We start from the raw sequence: 19,961 nt of genomic DNA, 5'->3' as shown, positions 1-19,961 counted from the left end.
ATAGAAAAACAAGTATAATCATTGTCATTAGTTTTTTTAAAACAGCATTTAAAAAAGGTTATTTAATTTGACCTTAGAATAATTGCTTCCTGTAAACATAACATGCATCTCACTTCATAATCAGATGTAGCATGTACACAGAAAGTTCAAGCAATGTAAACATGAAATAAGCTGGATTGCAGGTCTGTCTTTTTCTGCTACAATATAAAGCACATTATTAGTACATTCCTGGGTAGTTCTCTTTTATTTTCTCTGATTTGTTTTATATTCATTTTATCTTGGGGTAAGTTATTCTATCTGTGTAAGTCAGCTGAACTATGTTCTGGAAGAAGATGGAGTACAACAAACAAAAATTACTTTTTCTCTCAATACTTTTTCTTTCTGGATTACCTTTTTTCCCATGAGAATGATTACTCTTACCTTAGGTTGCTTGCAAAGGTAGCGACAAATTTCTCCAATATATTGAAACACAGTCACATTATACTTTTTGCAGTCATTCCAAAATTGGCTTGCTGAGAATTTCTTCTTTAACACACAAGTAGCTCCTATGAGAAAAGGCAAAAAGAGGCACTGGGTAAAAAATTCAAGGGCGGAATTAACATAAAACACACATGCTGCTGCTCTGTCTAGAACACTTTATCACTTTCACATCAAGCTCATTTGAAAGCATTAACCTTACAGCCCATAGCCTGAGGCTGAGAGGAAGGTAGTAAGACAGCGCCAACAAAAAGTTCCTAACTTTAGAACTGGACTTCAGCAACACTGGAAGTCACATTACTGTGTCCAAAGGGAAAAAACCTAAGACTTTGGCCTTCATCTTTACTTACAGTGGACACTGATCGTATTCTGAATAAGCTACTCTATAAAACGACTATAATCTTTGGACATATAAATAGGAGTAAATGATCTCTGTTTATATATTATTTCAGGACTAGCTAGTAATGGACACATAATCTCAGCATGTTTATAAATGGAATCTACTGTGTCACAAGCACTACCAACGTACTTATTGGGAATCTGGGGCACCCTGTTTAGGAAGATAGCCTCAGCAATCCTTATTATGCACTTACCTTTGCAATGTGAATTTGCCACTCTTCCCTTCAAGAGATGGGGTCTATTTTCCAACCCTTCAAATTCTGAAAGTGGAATGACTTGTGACTTGCTTTGATCAACAAAATGCAGGTGAAATGATCTATGTGACTTCCAAGGATAAGCCTTAAGAGTACGCAGCTTCCACATTCACTCTCTTGAAAGGTTCCTACCACCATTTAAGAAGGTGGGGGGTATACTATTAAAAAATGGGTGACGTCGTGGAGAAAGCCCACTCAACAGCCAGCTCTGTCTGCATGGCCAAATTCCTAGGGCGCTACTCCTTCCACTTCAGGGATACACTAATTATGTTATGAAATTGTGTACTTTTCATAAATTGCATAATTTATTAAATGGTATAATTACATAATGTGCACACAATCACTCTGAATTCTACTGGTAGAGTTGCAAACTTTAAAAACACAAGTTCTAATTATTAGGCATTTTGATAAATATAGAAAATAAAAACTTACCTAACTCAATACATCCACCAATTCCCAGGAGAGATCCTGAACTATGATACAGAGGAAGGGTTATATAAATGATGTCATCACTCGTACAACCAAAAGCCCACAGTCCAGCAGAGCCCTTTAAAGACTGTAGCTGAGTAATCACAGCTGCTTTTGGTAGACCTGGGAGAAAAGAAAACCACATATATGTAAGAGAAATCAAGTCTAGTCTTTCCTAGACATCCTTGAGGCTACCTAACCAAGGCCAACAGAGATATGAGACTATAAAATATCACTACCAAAAAAACAACAACAAAAAGAGGAATATTCAGAGAACACAAGGGTTCTTAGAAAATAAATCTCTCAAAAAGTAACTCAGAAGACAAGAAAAGGAAAATGGGATAGAAAAAAAGAGAAAATTAATAATTTAGTCCAGGAGGTCCCATCTTCAGAAAGTTACAGTCCTGAAGATAAAAGAATAGACCAATGAGCGAGTGCGCTAGAAGGAGGGAACGGGGAGAAGGAACAGAAATGAAAGAGGAGGGAGAAGGGAATGGGGGGGTTAAAAGAATTTTTCAAGTAACTAGAATTGCAAGACCCGAGTTTCTAGACCAAACAGGCCTGCAAATTTCCCAGCAAAAAGGATGACTAAGACCAGTCCCAGTATAAGTCATCATGATGTTACAGACTAATGAAAACTCACCAAAGAGTCTAAAAATCCCCCCAGAGAAAGAAAAAGAATAGCAGTTGGCATATAAAGGATAAGAAATCAGAAAGAAGTCTTCTCAATGTGTATCCTGAAAGTCAGGAGATAATGGAGCACGCCTTCAAATTTCTGCACAAAAATCAATTCTTACCCTAGAATTCTATACAAATTAAGAGTAAGGGTAGAAAAAAAAGGCATTTGCAGACATGTGAGGACTTAAACGTACCTCCCAAATGCTCTTTATCAGACAGCTGCTGAAAGCAGGGCGATGATAAAATGAAAAGTAAAGCAGGAAACAAATTGAGGATTTAGGGATTAGAGGATCAGAAAAAAGAGTTGAAGGGAATTAATTCCCAGGAAGACAGTGAAGAATGAACCCAGGACTATAAGAGAGTAACTGGTCAAGACTGAAATAGAGGCAGGAAGACTCTGGGAAAGAGGTGGCCAAAACACGGCCTTGATAAAATATAGATTATCTTTTCAGTTTCAAAGGTGAGTTATCTTTTTGACAAAGGGGTGACCATGAACCAGTTATAGGTGTATAGGAAACTAAGCAAGCAAGCAAAAACAGTGATCAATTCCAGGTCGGAGGGCGTTTTATGTGAAAGGAAATATACTTTTGTTATACTGTAGAGCTCAGCTAGAAATAGTGTTTACTAAGTTATGATACTGATACCAATCTAGTCAAAATTTATGATGAAACAATATTAGTGTGATGCTAGAGGAGAGAAAGTGACTACACATGACAGAAAGAAATGAGTGGAAGAGAGTGGTGATAAAAGAAGACAAAATCCTCAACTTCCTATGTGGCAAATCAGTAGATACTTTTTAGTATGCACCTGTTAAGCGTCTAGTAAGATACTGGTTCTATTTAGACATATGGAGGTGATTATAAAAAGAAAGATCCAAAAGTACTAAATGTAATTGGTTTGGGAAAGGGGATATAAGGGGGTAGGCCGAATGCTTTTCTCTAAAGCTTCTAAAATTGTTAGAATTTTTCACCTCTGTGCTTATAATTTCAATACAAATAAATATCAAATGAAAAGAATAGTAATGCTTTTGCTTTCAGCCTGTTGTGCAAATGTATAAAGCGTCCTGGTTTTAATCTTGAAGAACAAACGCTGGCCATAGTCTGCTCCAGCCTGTTCTCTTTGGGCAGGGAGGAGGCTCCCGAGGAGGGGGAGTGGTGAAGACTGTTCTAAAGACCTGAGTCACTTTCTACTTTTCACAAGGAAACAGTCACAAAGATAAACTGGTTAAGTACCTTCTGCTGGAATTTTTCTAAGCTTATCATTTCTAGAATTTCATTGCCTCTTTCAAAGTCTAAAGTCAGACTGAATTTATGCTGACAACTTGGTACATATTAGCATTTTCCAGTACATTTATCAAAGCTTTATAAACATAGTAAAAAATATAGTCTGCTTTCTAGTTTAAAAGAGATCATTGTTAGGCTCCAAATAGAAAGAAAAGAAAGGCAAAGAAAAGACAGGGAGGGAGGGAGAGAAGGCAGGAGGGAGGGAGGGAGGGAGGGAGGGAGGGAGGGAGGGAAGGGAAAAAAAAATAAAAAACCCTTTATTTATGCAATAGTAGTTTTGCTTACAATACTGCCTGAGCACAAGAAATTAGTAACAGAATACTTTTAATATGTCTCATTCAAACCCCCAGTCATCGTCAAACTAACTACAAAAGTTTCTTTAGCCTATAAAATACCATTCAGTTTTTCCTAAAAATTGATTAGCATTTCTATTGACTTCTTAAGCAGTTTCATTATTTTTTGGGGGTGTTGTTATGATTTACCTAAAAAAGGGAAAGTTTAGTTACTTGATTCTATTTTGCATTTTCTCCCAAACCTGCAATACCTTCACCACTTCCTGTTTGTCACATATTCCTATCACCCCAAGGAGAGCCAGCTCTAGGAGCTTAAATTGCAGCTATAGCTGGAGTGTGTTTAGGATTTAACATTTTACACAGAATAGAAAAAAAACTGTTTTAAAGTATACTTAAATCCAGCAGGATAATTAGAAACTATTTAAACTAATCACTTCATTTTTATATGTCAGGAATCTAAGGAACAGAGACGCTAACAAAGATCTTGCCAAAAAAGCTGGTCAAGTCTTCGGATAGTCCTTTGCTCTTGGTGCCATTAAACTTGAAGACAACAGCCAAGCAAGTGCATGTAGTGACTTGCCAAGTTAACGTTAGACCAAATTCAAGTTAATGCCACTACTCATGGCAGAAATTTGCCCAACACTGTTGCTTTCTTTTTAGGTCTTAAGAAAAAAATGAAACATACCTGTTGTTCCAGAGGTAAAAATATAAAGAGAAGGAGACTTGAGGTTTGAGACAGCATGGTGGCTGTGTGGCACTGGCTTGTCAGATGCTGTAGTCAGTTTTTCTTTGAGTGAAATTACACCTTGTGGAACAGAATCTCTTACCCCCCAAACACTGATATCTTCTGGGAGGCTGGGAAGGATTTCTTCTACAGCTTCAAGCAGATCTAAAAACCGAAGGACGAGGGATAGGTAAACAAAGCATAAATTTCAAACCATTCACCTATTGTTTTCTTTGGCGTGTTGGAACAGAGATAAAATACAAATACTCATTTCATTTTCATGTTGGGTAAGTCACATCAAAGCCATTTTATGATTCTGTTTCAACAGGACCAACTGAAAGGGAAATCTATTCATTATTTAACCAAAGTAAATAGGCCAATTCAAACTGAATTTTGGGGACTCCATTATCCAGACTATGCTTTTTTCCAATTTTTAAAAATAAATATTTAAATATTTTTATACTCTGCTTTAAATCTAAACTCAGGACACTGCATTAAATGTTGTCCTTGAAATACAACTCAGTAGCTCATTATTACAAAAAGCCATCTGTCTGTCACTGTTTAGTTCTGCCATAATGCAACACAGGTGGGAGAATGCCGACTGCTCTAGAATCACAAGATCATTATGAGTTAGACCATTTCTGAGCCAAAAGTTCACTGAGGGGACTTAGAGATGTCACTGGCCTTCTGGAGTTACACAAGAAATGCCAAAGATTACCAGCAACCACCAGAAGCTAGCTAGGAAGAGGTTCTTTCTTAGAGCCTTGAGAGGAGCCTAACCCTGCAGACACTTTCATTTGGGACTCCTCACCCCCAGAACTGGGAGGGGATAAATGTCTGTGGTTTTAAGCCAACTAGTTGTGGTACTTTATCACAGCAGCCCTAGGAAACTAAAACACCAAGGTCACAAGCTGGCAGACAGTAAAATTGTTGTTACCTTAACCCAAGTCTAACTCTAAAATTTATACATTATCTCATAAGATTAAGCCAATGTAAAAAGTAATGTTATTAGATATAAAACGTACCCTGGTCGGAATGCTCAGGTACATGTACATATGGACCTTTCCATTTAAGCAATTATATGTATTCTAATTTTTTTAAACAAAACTTTAAAAATAATCGCAAGATATATTCTGCTTTGAAGTTGAATCCAGGGTGCTGCATTAAACATTTCCCTGGAAACATGAATCACTATTCAGTTATCTCAAAAGGCCATCTATCAGCACTGTTTAGTTCCACTGTAATACAAGACATCTGAGAAAAACTCATGAGATCCTTCCTCAAAATCTATAATCCAGATTGATCACAAAGAGGCAGCAAGAGAAATATGTCTAATGGGATGAGACAGTTCATAAACAAAACCTGCAAGAAAATGAAGGAAACACAAAAAGTGATGAGGAGTTGATACGTCGTAGGTGGTAGGCAGGTTGGGGACTTGAAATTTTTAAAATTAATTTTTATATCTATAACATATCCACATAAAGGAAACTGTAAGAGTCTAGAGAAAATACTTAATTCTACTCAGCATACACAGCAAGCTGCTGTATACAGATGGCTTTGTTAAGACAGAGAAATGAAAAATCACAAGGAATGCTGGGAGAGGAACACGTCACAAATAAATGAAAGGGCGAGACAAGCAAATAATCTAGACTTTCTATTTTAACTTTTAGTACTGAATTTTGTTTTAGTTACTGTCTCTGGCACTTTGCATGGTAAGTACAAGTCTCTGAACTGACTCATTTCATCACCTTAATTTCAAAGCCCTCATCTGGAATTGTAAATTAGAGCATTCACTTTTATATGTTCTTAATGATATGCATATATAAATTGGCAAAATAAGCGCAAATCGAGTTACAATATGATTCATTTAATTGTGGCTCCAAATCTTCGTTGGAATTGTAGAAATTAAAGAAACAGTAAGCATTTACAAAGAGTAATGACTTGTACAGAAAAAAGGAAGTGAGCAGATTCCTAAGAATCCGAGGAGATACAATTTAACTTCCTTCATACATTATAAGTAAACTGACTTAGCTGAGTCTTAGAATTTTCAAGTAGAATTTTACCTAACAAAATCATTTCTTCAAAGTGGTGGGAAATGTAGGTGAGAATAGTGAAAAGTGACATGAAAAAGTGAAATATTACGTAGGGGATAAAGAATCATTTCTTATCACTGTCAATCTTTCATAACAGAAAGAAAAGTTTTAGTGTTATTTGGAAAGTAAATTCTGAACATTAAGTCCTGACAAAAAATAGCATCTGTTTGAACACTTCGAGGAAACTTGGATGTTTCATGAAGATGTACTCATCAGTGAAGTGTATTACCACTGAATTTGCAGAACTGCAATCACCTCAAAAGAGTGGTGTGTGTCCTACTCCATCCTTTGGCTGACTGCACCTGGCACACACACCACAGGGAATGGATAGATATCTGGACACAGAGCTGAGCTCTGCCCATGGGACCCACTGTACATGCAGGTCTCTAAAGTAAACTACCATAAGAAAATGAGATAGCTGAGACCTTTAACAAAGTCTACATTACAGGAGAAGGCTCAATCTCTCTTTTCAAAGCAATAGGGTCTTCCAAAAAATATAAATTGCTTCTCACATTGTAAGGCACTGAGCGAGGTGGGGTTGCAAGCACACAGGTCTCTCCTCACAATCCCTTAGCACATTTTGTACAAATTAATTTCTTGTTTCCACATCATTATTATATATCTTATTCAAATTTCTGAGACTATAAAGTGAGTGAGTTATTCATACTGTATTAAAAACTCTTCAAATTATCTTATTCTGCATAAAACAAGCTAATATTTTCAAAGATATTGCTTGTTGCTCTTAATACATTGGCAAATATTTCAACTTTAAACATTTATGCATTAATAAAACTAATATGATATTCAACAAAAAGGGTCAACTTGAGTTTTCCATTATTGCAAAGCAATATTCACACAGAATCCAAAGTGAAATTACAGATTTCACCGAATGCTTATAACTATCACCCTACTAGTTAGGTTTTCTGTGGAATGCATGGGCAAGCTATGGTTTCTAAGAAAACTGATGCATAGGTAAGCAATGCCCTAAAGAAATTAATATCATTATGTAGATACTAATACTTCAAATCAGGCCAGAAATTCATTTTATCATAAATAATATGTCAGCTATTTTTATAAATATTAGTTTATTAACAATCATCATAACCCTAGGAAGTGCGCAGAAGCTTCTCTTTCAATTGTGATTATGTATTCTTCCTTGAAACAGTTTTACTAACTGCCCTGAACATATGCATACAAGTTTGTGAGTGGATTTTGTGTCTTTCCTCTCAGCTGTCCTCACTTCTTTTGGGGGACAGGGAAAAGTGTACAAGAAAGTAAAAAGTAGAACACTTCATTTGATATTATTGCCAACACATCTATTGCTAATGAATAATTATTACTCAGTGGGACCACAATGGCATGATGTGTCTGGTTTACCATTTTTCAATGACAAAGTAGTGAAAATTATAAAAGTAAATGCACAAAAAAGCTCTCTAGTCATAATTAGGCTAATCAGTAAGTAAATTATATATTTTTAAAAAGTCAATTCCAAGGTAGTATTTTTGTAAGGTTCACACCCCAAAAGGGCTATTTGCCACATGCATTTTGGTTATAAATGGAAGAATCCTCCTCTTCTTGGCCAGAGAAGAGGTAATAACCATCTAGTTCCTAACCTGTGTCTGACAGCATTCTAGCCCTGGCCTCTGAAGGTTGGGAAACAGGTATGACTGCACTATGGGAAGGACAGGACAGCTGCTTAAAACCAGGTCACTCAGGTCATATGACATGTACCTGGATCTCCCTCCTACAGCCCTCTGTCCACAGCAAAGCCCAAACAAGGAGACTCAGGTCAAAGACTTTGCATATTTGTCTCTGCCACCATGCAATTAAAAATAATTATGGCAACCATTTATTGAATATATACATGGTCCCAGGCACTCTGCTGTGTCCTTAATGTTTAAGTCACACAAGACCCAATCATATTCATTGGTCATCAGCAATGTGTTAGCAGTCAGTCAATGGTAGGGTTAGGATTCAAGCCCATGTTTATCTGAGTCCAAGATGTGCATTTCTCCCATTCAGTCTCACCATTTGTCTGAGGCACAACCTCCCTTTAAATTGTTTTTGCTCTTGCCAGTATTCAAGCATCATTCCTTTATAATACACACATCATCAACAGATATTGTAAATAAGAACCCCAGGGCCAGTGCCCCCATGGTCAGTAAAGAATAAATGGTGTGCCCTGGCCGGTGTGGCTCAGTTGGTTGAGCATCATCTCATGCACCAGAAGCTTGCCAGTTCAATTCCTGGTCAGGGCACATGCTGGGGTTGAGGGCTTGATCCCTACTAGGGGACATGCCAGAGGCAGCTGATCAATTTTCTCTCTCTCAGTTTCTCTCTCTCTTTCCCTCTCTCTTCCTCTCTCTCTAAAAAAATCAATAAAAACATTTTTAAAAATCAATCAACGAATGCATAAATAAGTTGAACAACAAATTGATGTTATTCTATCTCTCTCTAAAATTAATAAAAAAAAGGAGATTAAAGATGGTGGTGGACTGAGTGGAAGCTACACTGACACTCTCCTGGGACCAAACTGGAATTACAACTAAAATATAGAAAAATCATCCTGAATAATCAACTGCAACTGAAGATGAGCTGGAAAGCACCCTCACAGGAGGAAAAGTGGAGACCTCATACAGACTGGTAGGAAATGTGGAGGTGCGAGAGGGCTGGCTGGGCTCCCGCAGGCAGCAGCTGAAGGGCTGGGGGGATATCTCAGCTGTGGGGGTTCCCACTGATGACTCTGGGACCTAAACCCCAGGCTGGGCTTCCCAGCCAAGGGCACCAGAACTGAGAAAGGTGCCCACATAACATCTGGCTGTGAAAAGTATCTGGGTTTCTGCCCGGCCGGGTGTGGCTCAGTAGTTGAGTGTCCACCTGGGATCCAGGCGATCAGGGTTCGATTCCCGGTCAGGGCACATGCCTGGGTTTCGGGCTTGATCAATGACTCTCTCACCATTGATGTTTCTATCTCTCTCTCCCTCTCCTTTCCTTTCTCTGAAATCAATAAAGATATGTTTAAAAAAAAGAAAATAAAAAGAAGAAAAGTATCTGGGTTTCTGTCTACCAAGGAGAGACGGCTGGAAATGCAGGCACCCTCTTAAAGGGCCAATGCACAAAGTCTCGTGTGCAGTCACTCACCCTGGGCTCCAGCAGAGGGAGGGCACAGTGGATTGGAGCTGTGTGAGGAGAACCTAGGGTTGTGGGCTCTGGAAATAGAGCTCAGAGTGCACTCATCTGGATTCCTGTGCCGAGTCATTTCCCCATACTACAGAGGACGTCTTTCAGAGGCAGATATTTACCTTCCAAGCAGCTTTTGCCTGAGGGGGAAGCAATTACCCCACCCTGTTGGAATACCTCTAACCCTACCCAGAGGAGTTTCTATAGTCTGAGGCTCATTAAGAGAATCAGATTAATCAGCCTGCAAGCAGAGGCAGACCTCAGAGTGCTTTGAATCTTTGCCTGATCTGCTTCTGGACCTGGGCCTTGGAAAAGCAGACTTTGGTGTGCATCTTGGTCCTGTCCAAATGCACGAAGCTCTAACAGAGGGGACCTCCAACCAAGGGTTGTTGATAGCTCCAAACAGGGTACTCAAGGCCAGTCACAAATAGCATCTGACATTGGCCTGCACCAGAGACTGTCCAAAAAGACTGAGAGTCCTGGCAGGCCTACCTAATACATAGAAACAAACCCAAATAGGCAGTCAAAGTGAGGAGACAAAAAAAAAAAAAAAAGCCCCAAAGGAAACAACAAGAGAAGTCTCTAGAAAAAGAGCTAAATGATAGATTGCTTATCTCCAAATGCTTATCTCCATAAGCAATCTATATCTCCAAATGGAGATAAGCAATCTATCAGATATAGAGTTTAGAATAAAGATGCTCAACAGCATGAAAGAAGTTATGGAAACTATGAAGGAAATTAAGAATGACAGAGCAGAAATAAAGAATACTTTGGAAGGAATAAATAGCAGATTAGAGGAAGCTGAGGATCAGATCAGTGAATTAGAAGATGGGGTAGAAAAAAATTGCTCAATCAGAGATTCAAGAAGAAAAAACAATTAAAAAACAGGAGGACAGTCTAAGGGAGCTGTGGGACAACATGAAATGTAACAATATTTGCATCATATGAGTGCCAGCAGAGGTAGAAAGTAAGCAAGGGTCAGAGAACCTGTTTGATGAAATAAGGCAGAAAATTTCCCTAACCTAGTGAAGGAAAAAGTCACACAAGTTCAAGAGGCACAGAGGGTCTCAAGCAAGGAGATTCCAAAGAGACCCATGCCCAGACACATCATAATTAAAATGCCAAGAATTCAAGACAAAGAGATAATCTTAAAGGAAGCCAGAGAAAAGCAATCTGTTACCTACAAAGGAGCTCCCATAAGGCAGTCAGCTGATTTCTCATCAGAGACTCCACAGGCCAGAAGGGAATGGCATGAAGTATTCAAGGTAATACCAAACAAGGATCTGAAACCAAGACTACTCTATCCAGCAAGGCTATCATTCAAAAGAGATGGTCAAATAAAGAGCTTCCCAGACACAAAAAGGCTAAAGGAGTTTATCACCACCAAACCAGCATTGCAGGAAATGTTAAAGGAACTGCTGTAATTAGAAATAGAAATAGCCCTGCCAGGCATGGCTCAGTGGTTGAGCATCGACCTAGGATACAGGAGATTGCGGTTCGATTCCCGGTCAGAGCATATGCCTAGGTTGTGGGCTCGATCCCTATTCGGGGGCATCCAGGAGGAAGCCGATCAATATGACTCTCTCATCATTGATGTTTCTATCTCTCTCTCTCCATCTCTCTTCCTCTCTCTGAAATCAATAAAGATATATTTTTTTTAAAAAAAGAAGTAGAAATAGAAGCACTGCAAGAAATGCTAAAGGGACTGCTGTAATAATAAGAAGAAACAGAGAGAAACATAGGCATAAAGAATTAAAATGGCAATAAATAAGGGCCTATCAATAATAACCTTAAGGACATTAAAGGAGAGATCAACAGCAATACAGTCATAGCTGTGGACTTTAACAGCCCACTGACTTCACTGGAAGTGATCTTCCAGACAAAAGTCAACACAGAAACAGTGACTAAAGGGCACACTAGATCAGATGGCTTTAATTGATATTTACAGAACATTTCACCCCAAAGCTGCAGAATATATATTCGTCTTAAGTGCACATGGGTCATTCTCAAAGACAGATCACATGTTAGGTCACAAAACAAGTCCCTACAAGTTCAAGGAGACTGAAATCATATCAAGCACCTCAGATCACAAGGGCATGAAATTAGAAACCAACTATAGTAAAAACACTCAAAAACATTCAAACACATGGAGGCTAAAGAACATGTTATTAAACAATGAATGGGTTACCAAAAAGATCAAGAAATAAATAAAAAACTTCCTGGAAACAAATGAAAAGGACCACACAACAACCCAAAATCTATGGGACACAGAGAAAGCAGTCCTAAGAGGGAAGTTCATAGCACTACAAGCCTACCTCAAAAAGCAAGAAAAATTTTTAGTAAAGTATTTAACTGTACAACTTAAAGAATTAGAAAGCTCCCCTATGAAGCTGTCCGTACCAGGGCTTTTGTTTGCTGGGAGTTTTTTTATTACTGCTTTGATTTCATCAGTTGTTATCAGCCTATTCAAGTTTTCTGATTCTTCCTGATTCAGTTTTACATGATCTCACTCATATGTGGAATCTAATAAACAAAACAGACTGAAGAGCAAATTAGATCCAGAGACATAGAAGCACGGAACAGACTGATGAATCTCAGTGGGAAGGTGGGGGGTGGGGGATGGGTGGGGAGAGATTAATCAAAGAACTTATATGCTTATATGCATAACCCATGGACACAGACAATATAGTGTGGGGAAGGGCTGGGGGGGGGGGGTGGATACAGGGTGGAGGGGATCAGTGGGGAAAAAAGGGGGGATATCTGTAATACTTTCAACAATAAAGATAAATTTTAAAAAAAAAGAATAAACGGTACATCACCAGTGCTTAGAACACTGCCTTTGCCAGCTTGTGAACCATGAAGTCGCTTAAACTTTCTATCAAATGAGCTGTGTTCTTTTGGAATGGAGGTAATTCTTGACCTAGCTGAGTCTAAAATGTAAAAAAAGGCAAAACAACTATTCATTTACCAAGTATAAGTATAAATATAAAAATTCCCTGAAAAGTAAAATAGATTTATTTCAGTATATCACAGTACATGGATAAAATAATCGAAGTTCACGTAAGCCACTTAATCTATCTGAATACATACTGCTTTCTATAAAACTTAAAGGGTCTTTATTTTTCCTCTAACTCTTCCTCTTGGTCTTTAAAAAGCAGATGCCTTTATGGTTGCAAGTCATTTGTAGAATTACAATGGCTCGATTGTTAACTGGAACATTTGCCCTGCACATTCTGAATGCAACAGTTCATGAAAACTAACAGGGCAGGGCTGCATGCATTATGTTAAGTTTATTGAGCTGACACAGGATTTTTACTTCTTGTGAACAGGAATCCAAAACCCTTCTAAACATACTGAGACACAAAATACACTTGAATCTAAAGTAAAAGACTTCAGGGCAATATGAACATAATTTTAGTCAATATATTTATAATTATAATGATTTAATATGTGATATAATGACAGAGGAGAGCAAAGTATATACCTGCAAGTAAATCTGAGGTCTTGTGGATGCTTAGTGTGTCTAAAACACTGTACTTTTGGGGTGTCATGATTTTAGCACATAGCAACACTGATTTGAAATAACACAACAAAGAAATTCCATCGATACAGCTACTCCCAAAATCAGTTACCAAATGGACAGCAGAGGGACAATTTATTAGCAAAAGTTTGTGAGTAAAAAAAGTTCCTGGATGCCCGTATATACCTGAAAGCTTTTCGTTAGGTCGTTCATTCATCCAGGCAATGAATAGTTATTGGGCATCGCCTTTGTGCTGAATTCTGAGAGCGTATCAGTGAACAAAACAAACGTCCCCAGCTCAAGGAGCTTACATCCGAGTTCTTGGCTTACTCCTCCAAGCCACGCAAGTATCTATTTGTGAATCGGCTAATACACATTTGCCATTCCGTTGAGCTGCTGAGTCACAGCGCACCCGCCTGAGGTGTAAAAGGTGCTGAACGCAGGTAGATGGACAGACGGAAGGTGAGGGGGAAGGAAAGGAACATTGTGAGGGGGCGGTAAGGAAAGGGGAGAAAAGGGAGAAAGCTGGAGATGAGGGAATAAAAAGGAGTAGGAAGCGGGACAAAGACAGACATGCACCCGACAAGCTTTCGTAAGGTAGCACCCGAACCTCTGGGCTGCGTCCGCACGCTGCCCCTCCTGGATGCAGGAGCTAGAGCGGATCACGGGCCCACTCTATGCCTTCCGCACCTTTAAAACGAGGCTATGGCTGTGGCGAGGATCACATAAGATAACTCATGGAAAAACAATGAAATTTGTAAAGTACTTTAAAAATGAAAGAGGGTATTATTATTGCTAAATATATCAAAGGTTGTAATTACATATACTTTTTCAAATGCTATACAAGCATCATGACATTTCCTGTTTGTTCTAAGGAGAGAGAAAAGAATATATAGATAGATGACAACGTTGGCAGCAGGCATTATTAGCAATAATAATCAGAGTTGAAATGTTGGGGGAAAGAAGTAGGTTTAATCTAAGACTATTTAATTTTCAATAAACACTGACATTTTCCAGGGAAATTTGAAATGCTGCTTGACACATCTTCTAAACCAAGTCACACAGATATAAAACTTCTTTGCAAGTATTTTTGAGTCTTCTATGAAAGTAAGGGATACTAATTTTATAAACATTTCAATTTTTTTCTTATCTCTGTTAAAAAAACCTGATGTTTTAATAGTTGCAACTTTTACTTTAGTATTTTTGCATAACTGAAATGCACATATTTTTCATAGTTATATCATAAGGGGATTGACAGCCCCAGAAACAATTGGACTGTACAGTACAAAGGAGTCTTACATCAGGGACCAGGTTTTGATCTGGAACTTACTAAATTGTGTCATATTAGTCACCTAGGTGAATTTCTTTCTCTCTCAATCTCCAAAATACACCTCTGCATCTGCCTCTCAGAATCACTAGGAGTGCCTTTTACAGGGTCAGCCTTGAGTAAACGCAACTGCTAATATTTTCTGTTAATGACAATAATAGCAAAAATAATACTTGCCTTTTCCTTTGACTTGTTTGTGGAGACAGAATTATTAGATACTTGCCATGTCTGAAACTTCACCTATCACCATGGGCCCTACCTGGCCTGTCTGCAAAACAAAAGTTTGCTAAAACATGCCAAAATAAAGTGTTCAAGGTCCTATTCCAAACAAATTCCTTAATAGTCTTTCTTATAGCTAACACCAAATTAGGTTGTAGCAGCAAAATCCAAATGAGATCCCTTATCAAAAGTCTCAGATGACTCTGTAATAATAAGAGCAATTATTTCGATTCACCCAGGATCTAGTTAGTGCATACCAGGCGCTCAGCTAGTCACTTACAAAAGCTATGTCACTTAATTTTCAGAATGACACTGTGAAGTAGATGGTATTATCACCATCTTAAAACTAAGCAAATGAACCCAGAGCAGCTGATTTTATCTTCAACCACGCATCGAAGTGGCAGGCCATAAATGAAGTCCAAGTCTGTCTGGCTTACTTCTGTCTAAACCATTTGATTGGCCTTTCCACCTCCATACACTTACTCTCCCTGGGGATATAATGACTAAACTGTACATCTCCATCAGAAATATCCAATGAGAATCTAAGACCTCTGACATTTATTCCAAAAACTATATATATATATTGTTCACTGATTAGACTTAAGATGCCAAGAATACAGTATTTCAGGGTAAGAGCTTCAAATACAGAAAAGTGACTGTAATCTAAGCTATGTCTTACAAAAAGTATCAAGTAATTAAAATAGAATCGTCCCACTTTGAAAAGCATATGTAATTTATATATTTTGGAGGTATTCTAAAAAGAACCATTAGTAAGATTTAAGGTTTGATTTCTCCAGCTACCGACTTAATGATTCTGGCTTAAAACTCCAGCATCCCAAAGTAGCTTTTATATAGAAAAAAATGACTGTTAGTGTTCAAAACAAAAACAAGGAAATAATGAAATTAGTTATTGGCAAGCAAAAGAAAAGCAGGCACAAGTAAAACTAATTAGTCCAAATAAGGTAACAACTATCAAGAGCAAAGTTTGAATATTCTATTTTGAGAGGTAACCAGGCCTATGCCATGTTAAGAGGCCTTTGGGAGACTGGCTAGGGATGTTTCTCAGGTTGGCCTTAACATCATGGCTACAAAAATTGTTTCAGGGATACTGTGGCTGCTTTTCTAAAGTGAATTTATGGCTTTATCAAGTTTTAGCATAATTTGAGGTTTAGATTCGCTACAGAAATTGCAATCTAGATTAGAATGACCAATAACATGGGAAGTGAAATACATCAGAGCATATCCAGAGATGAACTGTGATATTTGCTTTCCTGCTGCACAATCCCATTATCGTTTGCACCTGCACAAGTGGTAAATTTTGTTTTACCCTGTTATCAAAATTGTGTGACTCATTTATCCTACTTATTGCTACAGTTCAGAGAATTAGTATCATTTTTCATACTTCGATGTTACTTAGTCATGCAACCCATCTTCCTAGGTTCCTTGGTAATTAGGCACTCGACCGAAGACTTTTCTTCTTAGTTCAGTGTCAACATATATATGCAAAGCCTGAGTCCAAGAGGAGGGGAAAGGAGGTTAGAATTTACTAAAAGACAGCAAGCTGTGGTACTTTTACACAATGAAATACTATTCGGTTTTAAAAAAGAAGAAAATCTTATCCTTTGTGACAGCATGGATGGACCTGGAGAGCATTATGCTAAGTGAAATAAGCCAGTCAGGAGAAGACAAATACCATATGATTTCACTCATATGTGGAATCTAATAAAAAAAATAAATTAACAAACAAAATAGAAACAGACTCATAGAAAACAGACTGACAGCTGTCAGAGGCTGGATGAAAAAGGTTAAGGAATTAGACAAACAAAACTCACAGACAACAGTATGGTGATGACCAGAGGGAAAAGGAGGTTGGGGGAGGCAGAAGAGGGTAAAGGGGGATAAATGGTGATGGAAGGAGGCTTGACTTGGGGTGGTGAGCACACAATACAGCATAGAGATGGTGTGTGATAGAATTGTACACCTGCAACCTATGTAATTTTATTAACCAATGTTGCCCCAATAAATTCAATTAAAAAAATACAAATAAAAATAAACTTGTGCTTGCCAGTTTTCAAAAAAAAGAAAAAGAAAAGGAAATGTACAAATGAGGGCAAAGGGGAAGAGAAAGAGGCCTGGAGTCTGCCAAGAACCCGCCCACTGACTGGGAGGCGGGTGCCCAACCTGGCTAGGCAAATCCTAGCTTGCAGGCGTGCAAAATAAGAGTAGACATGAAGATAGGAATTCATGCACTTCAGATTAAAAATATTTGTTCTGCGATAGTGTCACTATAAGAGGCAGGTAGGTGTTCCACAATGAAATCAAGATAACTTTCCTACTCATCAAATACTTTGGTAAGATCTGATAAAATCTAGAACTGACCGACTTCTGAGTCTCTGTTCTTGTACTCACTGAAGCGATAATAAACAGCAGTAAAACTGCCCTCTTCGCAAAACAGTTAGAAGCAGAGATTTCATAAGTTTTCTGAAACTGTCTTGATATTTACTAACCTAAAACAGAGTAAGTGATCAAAGTGGGAGAGGGGTTATTAAACCGCCAGTGGTAGAATTGTAAAATTATTTTGTAACATGCAAACTTCATCACACACCCAAAGTATTAGCTGTGCACTGTTCTAACAAAAAAGGGGACGGGGTGTGGAGCACAGGCAGGGCTGACATCCTGCAGCACAGGGCACCCCATACTCTACCTGCGCCCACCACGAGGGCCCGAGGCTCACAGCTGCGGATGCAGTGCAGGAGGGAGCTGGAGCGAACGTTGGAGTTGAGGAAGGCCACCACGCAGCCCAGCTTGGTGAGCCCGAACCACACGTGGACAAAGTCGGGTTCATTGCTCATCAGCAGAGCCACGGTGTCCCCCCTTTTCAGCATGGAATGGTTCAGAAAGACATGGGCCACTCTGCTGCTCCGTTTGTCCACATCCTCATAGGTGTAGATGTCTCCCTCATAGATGATGAAAGGTTTCTGGGGCTGCTTCTTGGCATGGCTCAGAAATTTATCCAGGACGGTGACCAGCTCCCCTTTCCGACTGTACAGCTCTAACCGAACTCCACAGAGCACCACCTTCAGCAGAAACCAGAAGTCGTTCCAGAAGTAAGGGAACAGGAGTTTCTGCACGAAGTGCAGTAAGACTATTCCAGCCCCTAGTCCTGATATCCACGACAGGAGCATGGGGGCCACAGGGCCACAAGGCCGCTCTGACCCCAGCCCTGCCAGTGTGCTCTTCCAGGCCGGAACGCAGCGCTCAGGACCTGCACCTGCAGTTCTCACCAGCCTTGGGGGGGCGCCTTGTGAAACAGAATTAGAAGTTTGCAAAGAGAAACTTGCAAAGAGGAGGGGATGCTGGGAATAAGTCTTGAAAAACCCAGTGGCTGGGAAGAGAGCGCGGGATTCTGGCGAAATCAACGCAGGCAGCCGCAGGGGCCTCTTAACTAGCAGCCCAGCCCCGCGCCCTCGCCCTGGCAGCGCCGACGGCGGGGTCTCCCGCACTTGCCAGCACTCTCCCCGGGCGGGCTGGGGCAGTCCCCGGCGCCTCTGCGGCCCTAAGCAAGCCCCATCACCTCAAGGAAGCCAGTCGAGGGGCAGATGCTCTCCTCCGAGTAGTTTTTCCAGCAGCTGCGACTTAGAGGCTGAATTGGAACCTGGAGAAACTGGGGTGGCGACGGCTGAGAAGTCAGAGGTTTCGGTCTTCACCCGCCAGAATCGGCGGAGGGTTTCGGGGCCACGCCACCCACCGGTGCGTGCTCCCCAGGCCCGCTGATACCGGCCCCGCAGCGCCCCGAGCTCCCCGCGGACACGCGGGCTCTGCGCGACCTGCTCCCAGGTGAACCGCGGGCCTCCCCTCGCGGCCGCAGCTCCCCTCCCAGTGACCTTGGGGCTGGCTTATCTCTCCCGTGAACTGCCGCGCGGTGCCGTCCGCCTACCTCCGCCTCCTGGCCCCGGGCCAAGCCTGGCCCCGACGCTCGGTCGCTGGAGGAGCTCGGGTTCCCTCCCGCCGGCTCCGCCCTCGGCGCTCCTGCCACCGGGGCTGGCGGGGAACAGGACAGTCCCGTGCAGGGAAAGCCGGGCATGCCAGAGGATGGCAAAGGGCCGAGGAGAACCGGGCTGCTGGAATTGGGTCCAACTTGTTCATCTAATTAAGTCAATAAAGAATTTAGGGCACTAAACTAGATACTGGAGTGGGGGGCACTCCAGTACTTAGTTCTCTCTCCAGAAAACAAAACCGGAGAGAGAGAGGGAGGGAGGAATTGGTCATTCAAGGAATATTTGAATTCTTGAGTTCCTTGTTCAAAAAGTATTTTTGAAAACTTATGTTAATAGGTTGGCATTGACATGTATGTTGGAATTCAATGCTTAGAGTGCCTAGACAGTGCTTTTCACAAATTTCCAAAAATGCTGATTGATGTGGGAGCTTAAGTCCGTATCTACATCCATATATTTTTTAAAAAAGTATAAAATACTGACTATTCTCTGTCCTTAAATATAAGAAAACACTTTACAATTAGGTCATTAAAAAATTGTCAGACTTCAAACTAAGGATTCTAAATAGGGGGAGGAGGGGGAGAGGGAACAGGTGATTGCAAAGAGTAACAATAAAATGTTACACAGTGACGAAGTTTTACGGAAGACAAAAAATGTTTAATTACATGTTTTTCCTTGCAGACTCTTGTCTCGGCTCTCTGGTTTTAAGAAGTGTGTAAAAACTATTAATGTGCATATTGAAATGATTAAGCATTGCCTCATATTATCAAGCTGCTGCTTCTTCTGACTTATGTTTTGCAACTGGGGTCTAGCTAACCTTAGATTTTCTAATAAGGAAAAAACTGATAACTCCAAAGATAGATGTGTGAAAATGACTGCCTGTAATCACAATGAAGACCCCACACGCAGGCTCTTCACACCCTTTTGTGTGGATGCAGAAAACACTTTCTAAATTTACTCAGAAGCTCTGGTCTTTTCAATTCAGAAACACTTTTTAAGTTAAAAAGCAAAACGAGGTAAGTGATGCCAGGGCTGGCCTCAGGACCAGCTG

The 19,961-nt window shown here is 40.0% G+C and overlaps 1 protein-coding gene across 2 annotated transcripts in view; it reads right to left on the bottom strand.

Moving 5' to 3' along the window:
- Positions 1-18,465, bottom strand: part of SLC27A6 (solute carrier family 27 member 6) — a 50,360-nt gene extending 31,895 nt beyond the window's left edge. The window contains exons 1-4 of one of the 2 annotated variants that reach the window (XM_016217861.2): positions 17,620-18,465; positions 4,538-4,741; positions 1,563-1,721; positions 421-545 (exon numbers count right to left, since the gene is read on the bottom strand). In XM_016217861.2, the coding sequence (XP_016073347.2) occupies positions 421-545; positions 1,563-1,721; positions 4,538-4,741; positions 17,620-18,100 (969 nt within the window). In that variant the 5' untranslated portion in view covers positions 18,101-18,465. The remainder of the gene's footprint in view (positions 1-420; positions 546-1,562; positions 1,722-4,537; positions 4,742-17,619) is intronic. The other variant, XM_016217862.2, reaches the window with a different exon arrangement.
- Positions 18,466-19,961: the final 1,496 nt, after the last annotated feature.

This window comes from Miniopterus natalensis, chromosome 3 (genome assembly GCF_054644295.1).
Source record: "Miniopterus natalensis isolate mMinNat1 chromosome 3, mMinNat1.hap1, whole genome shotgun sequence".
Lineage (NCBI taxonomy): Eukaryota > Metazoa > Chordata > Mammalia > Chiroptera > Miniopteridae > Miniopterus > Miniopterus natalensis.
The sequence above is the reverse complement of the archived record's forward strand: the minus strand, read 5'-3'. Positions and strand labels throughout refer to the sequence as shown.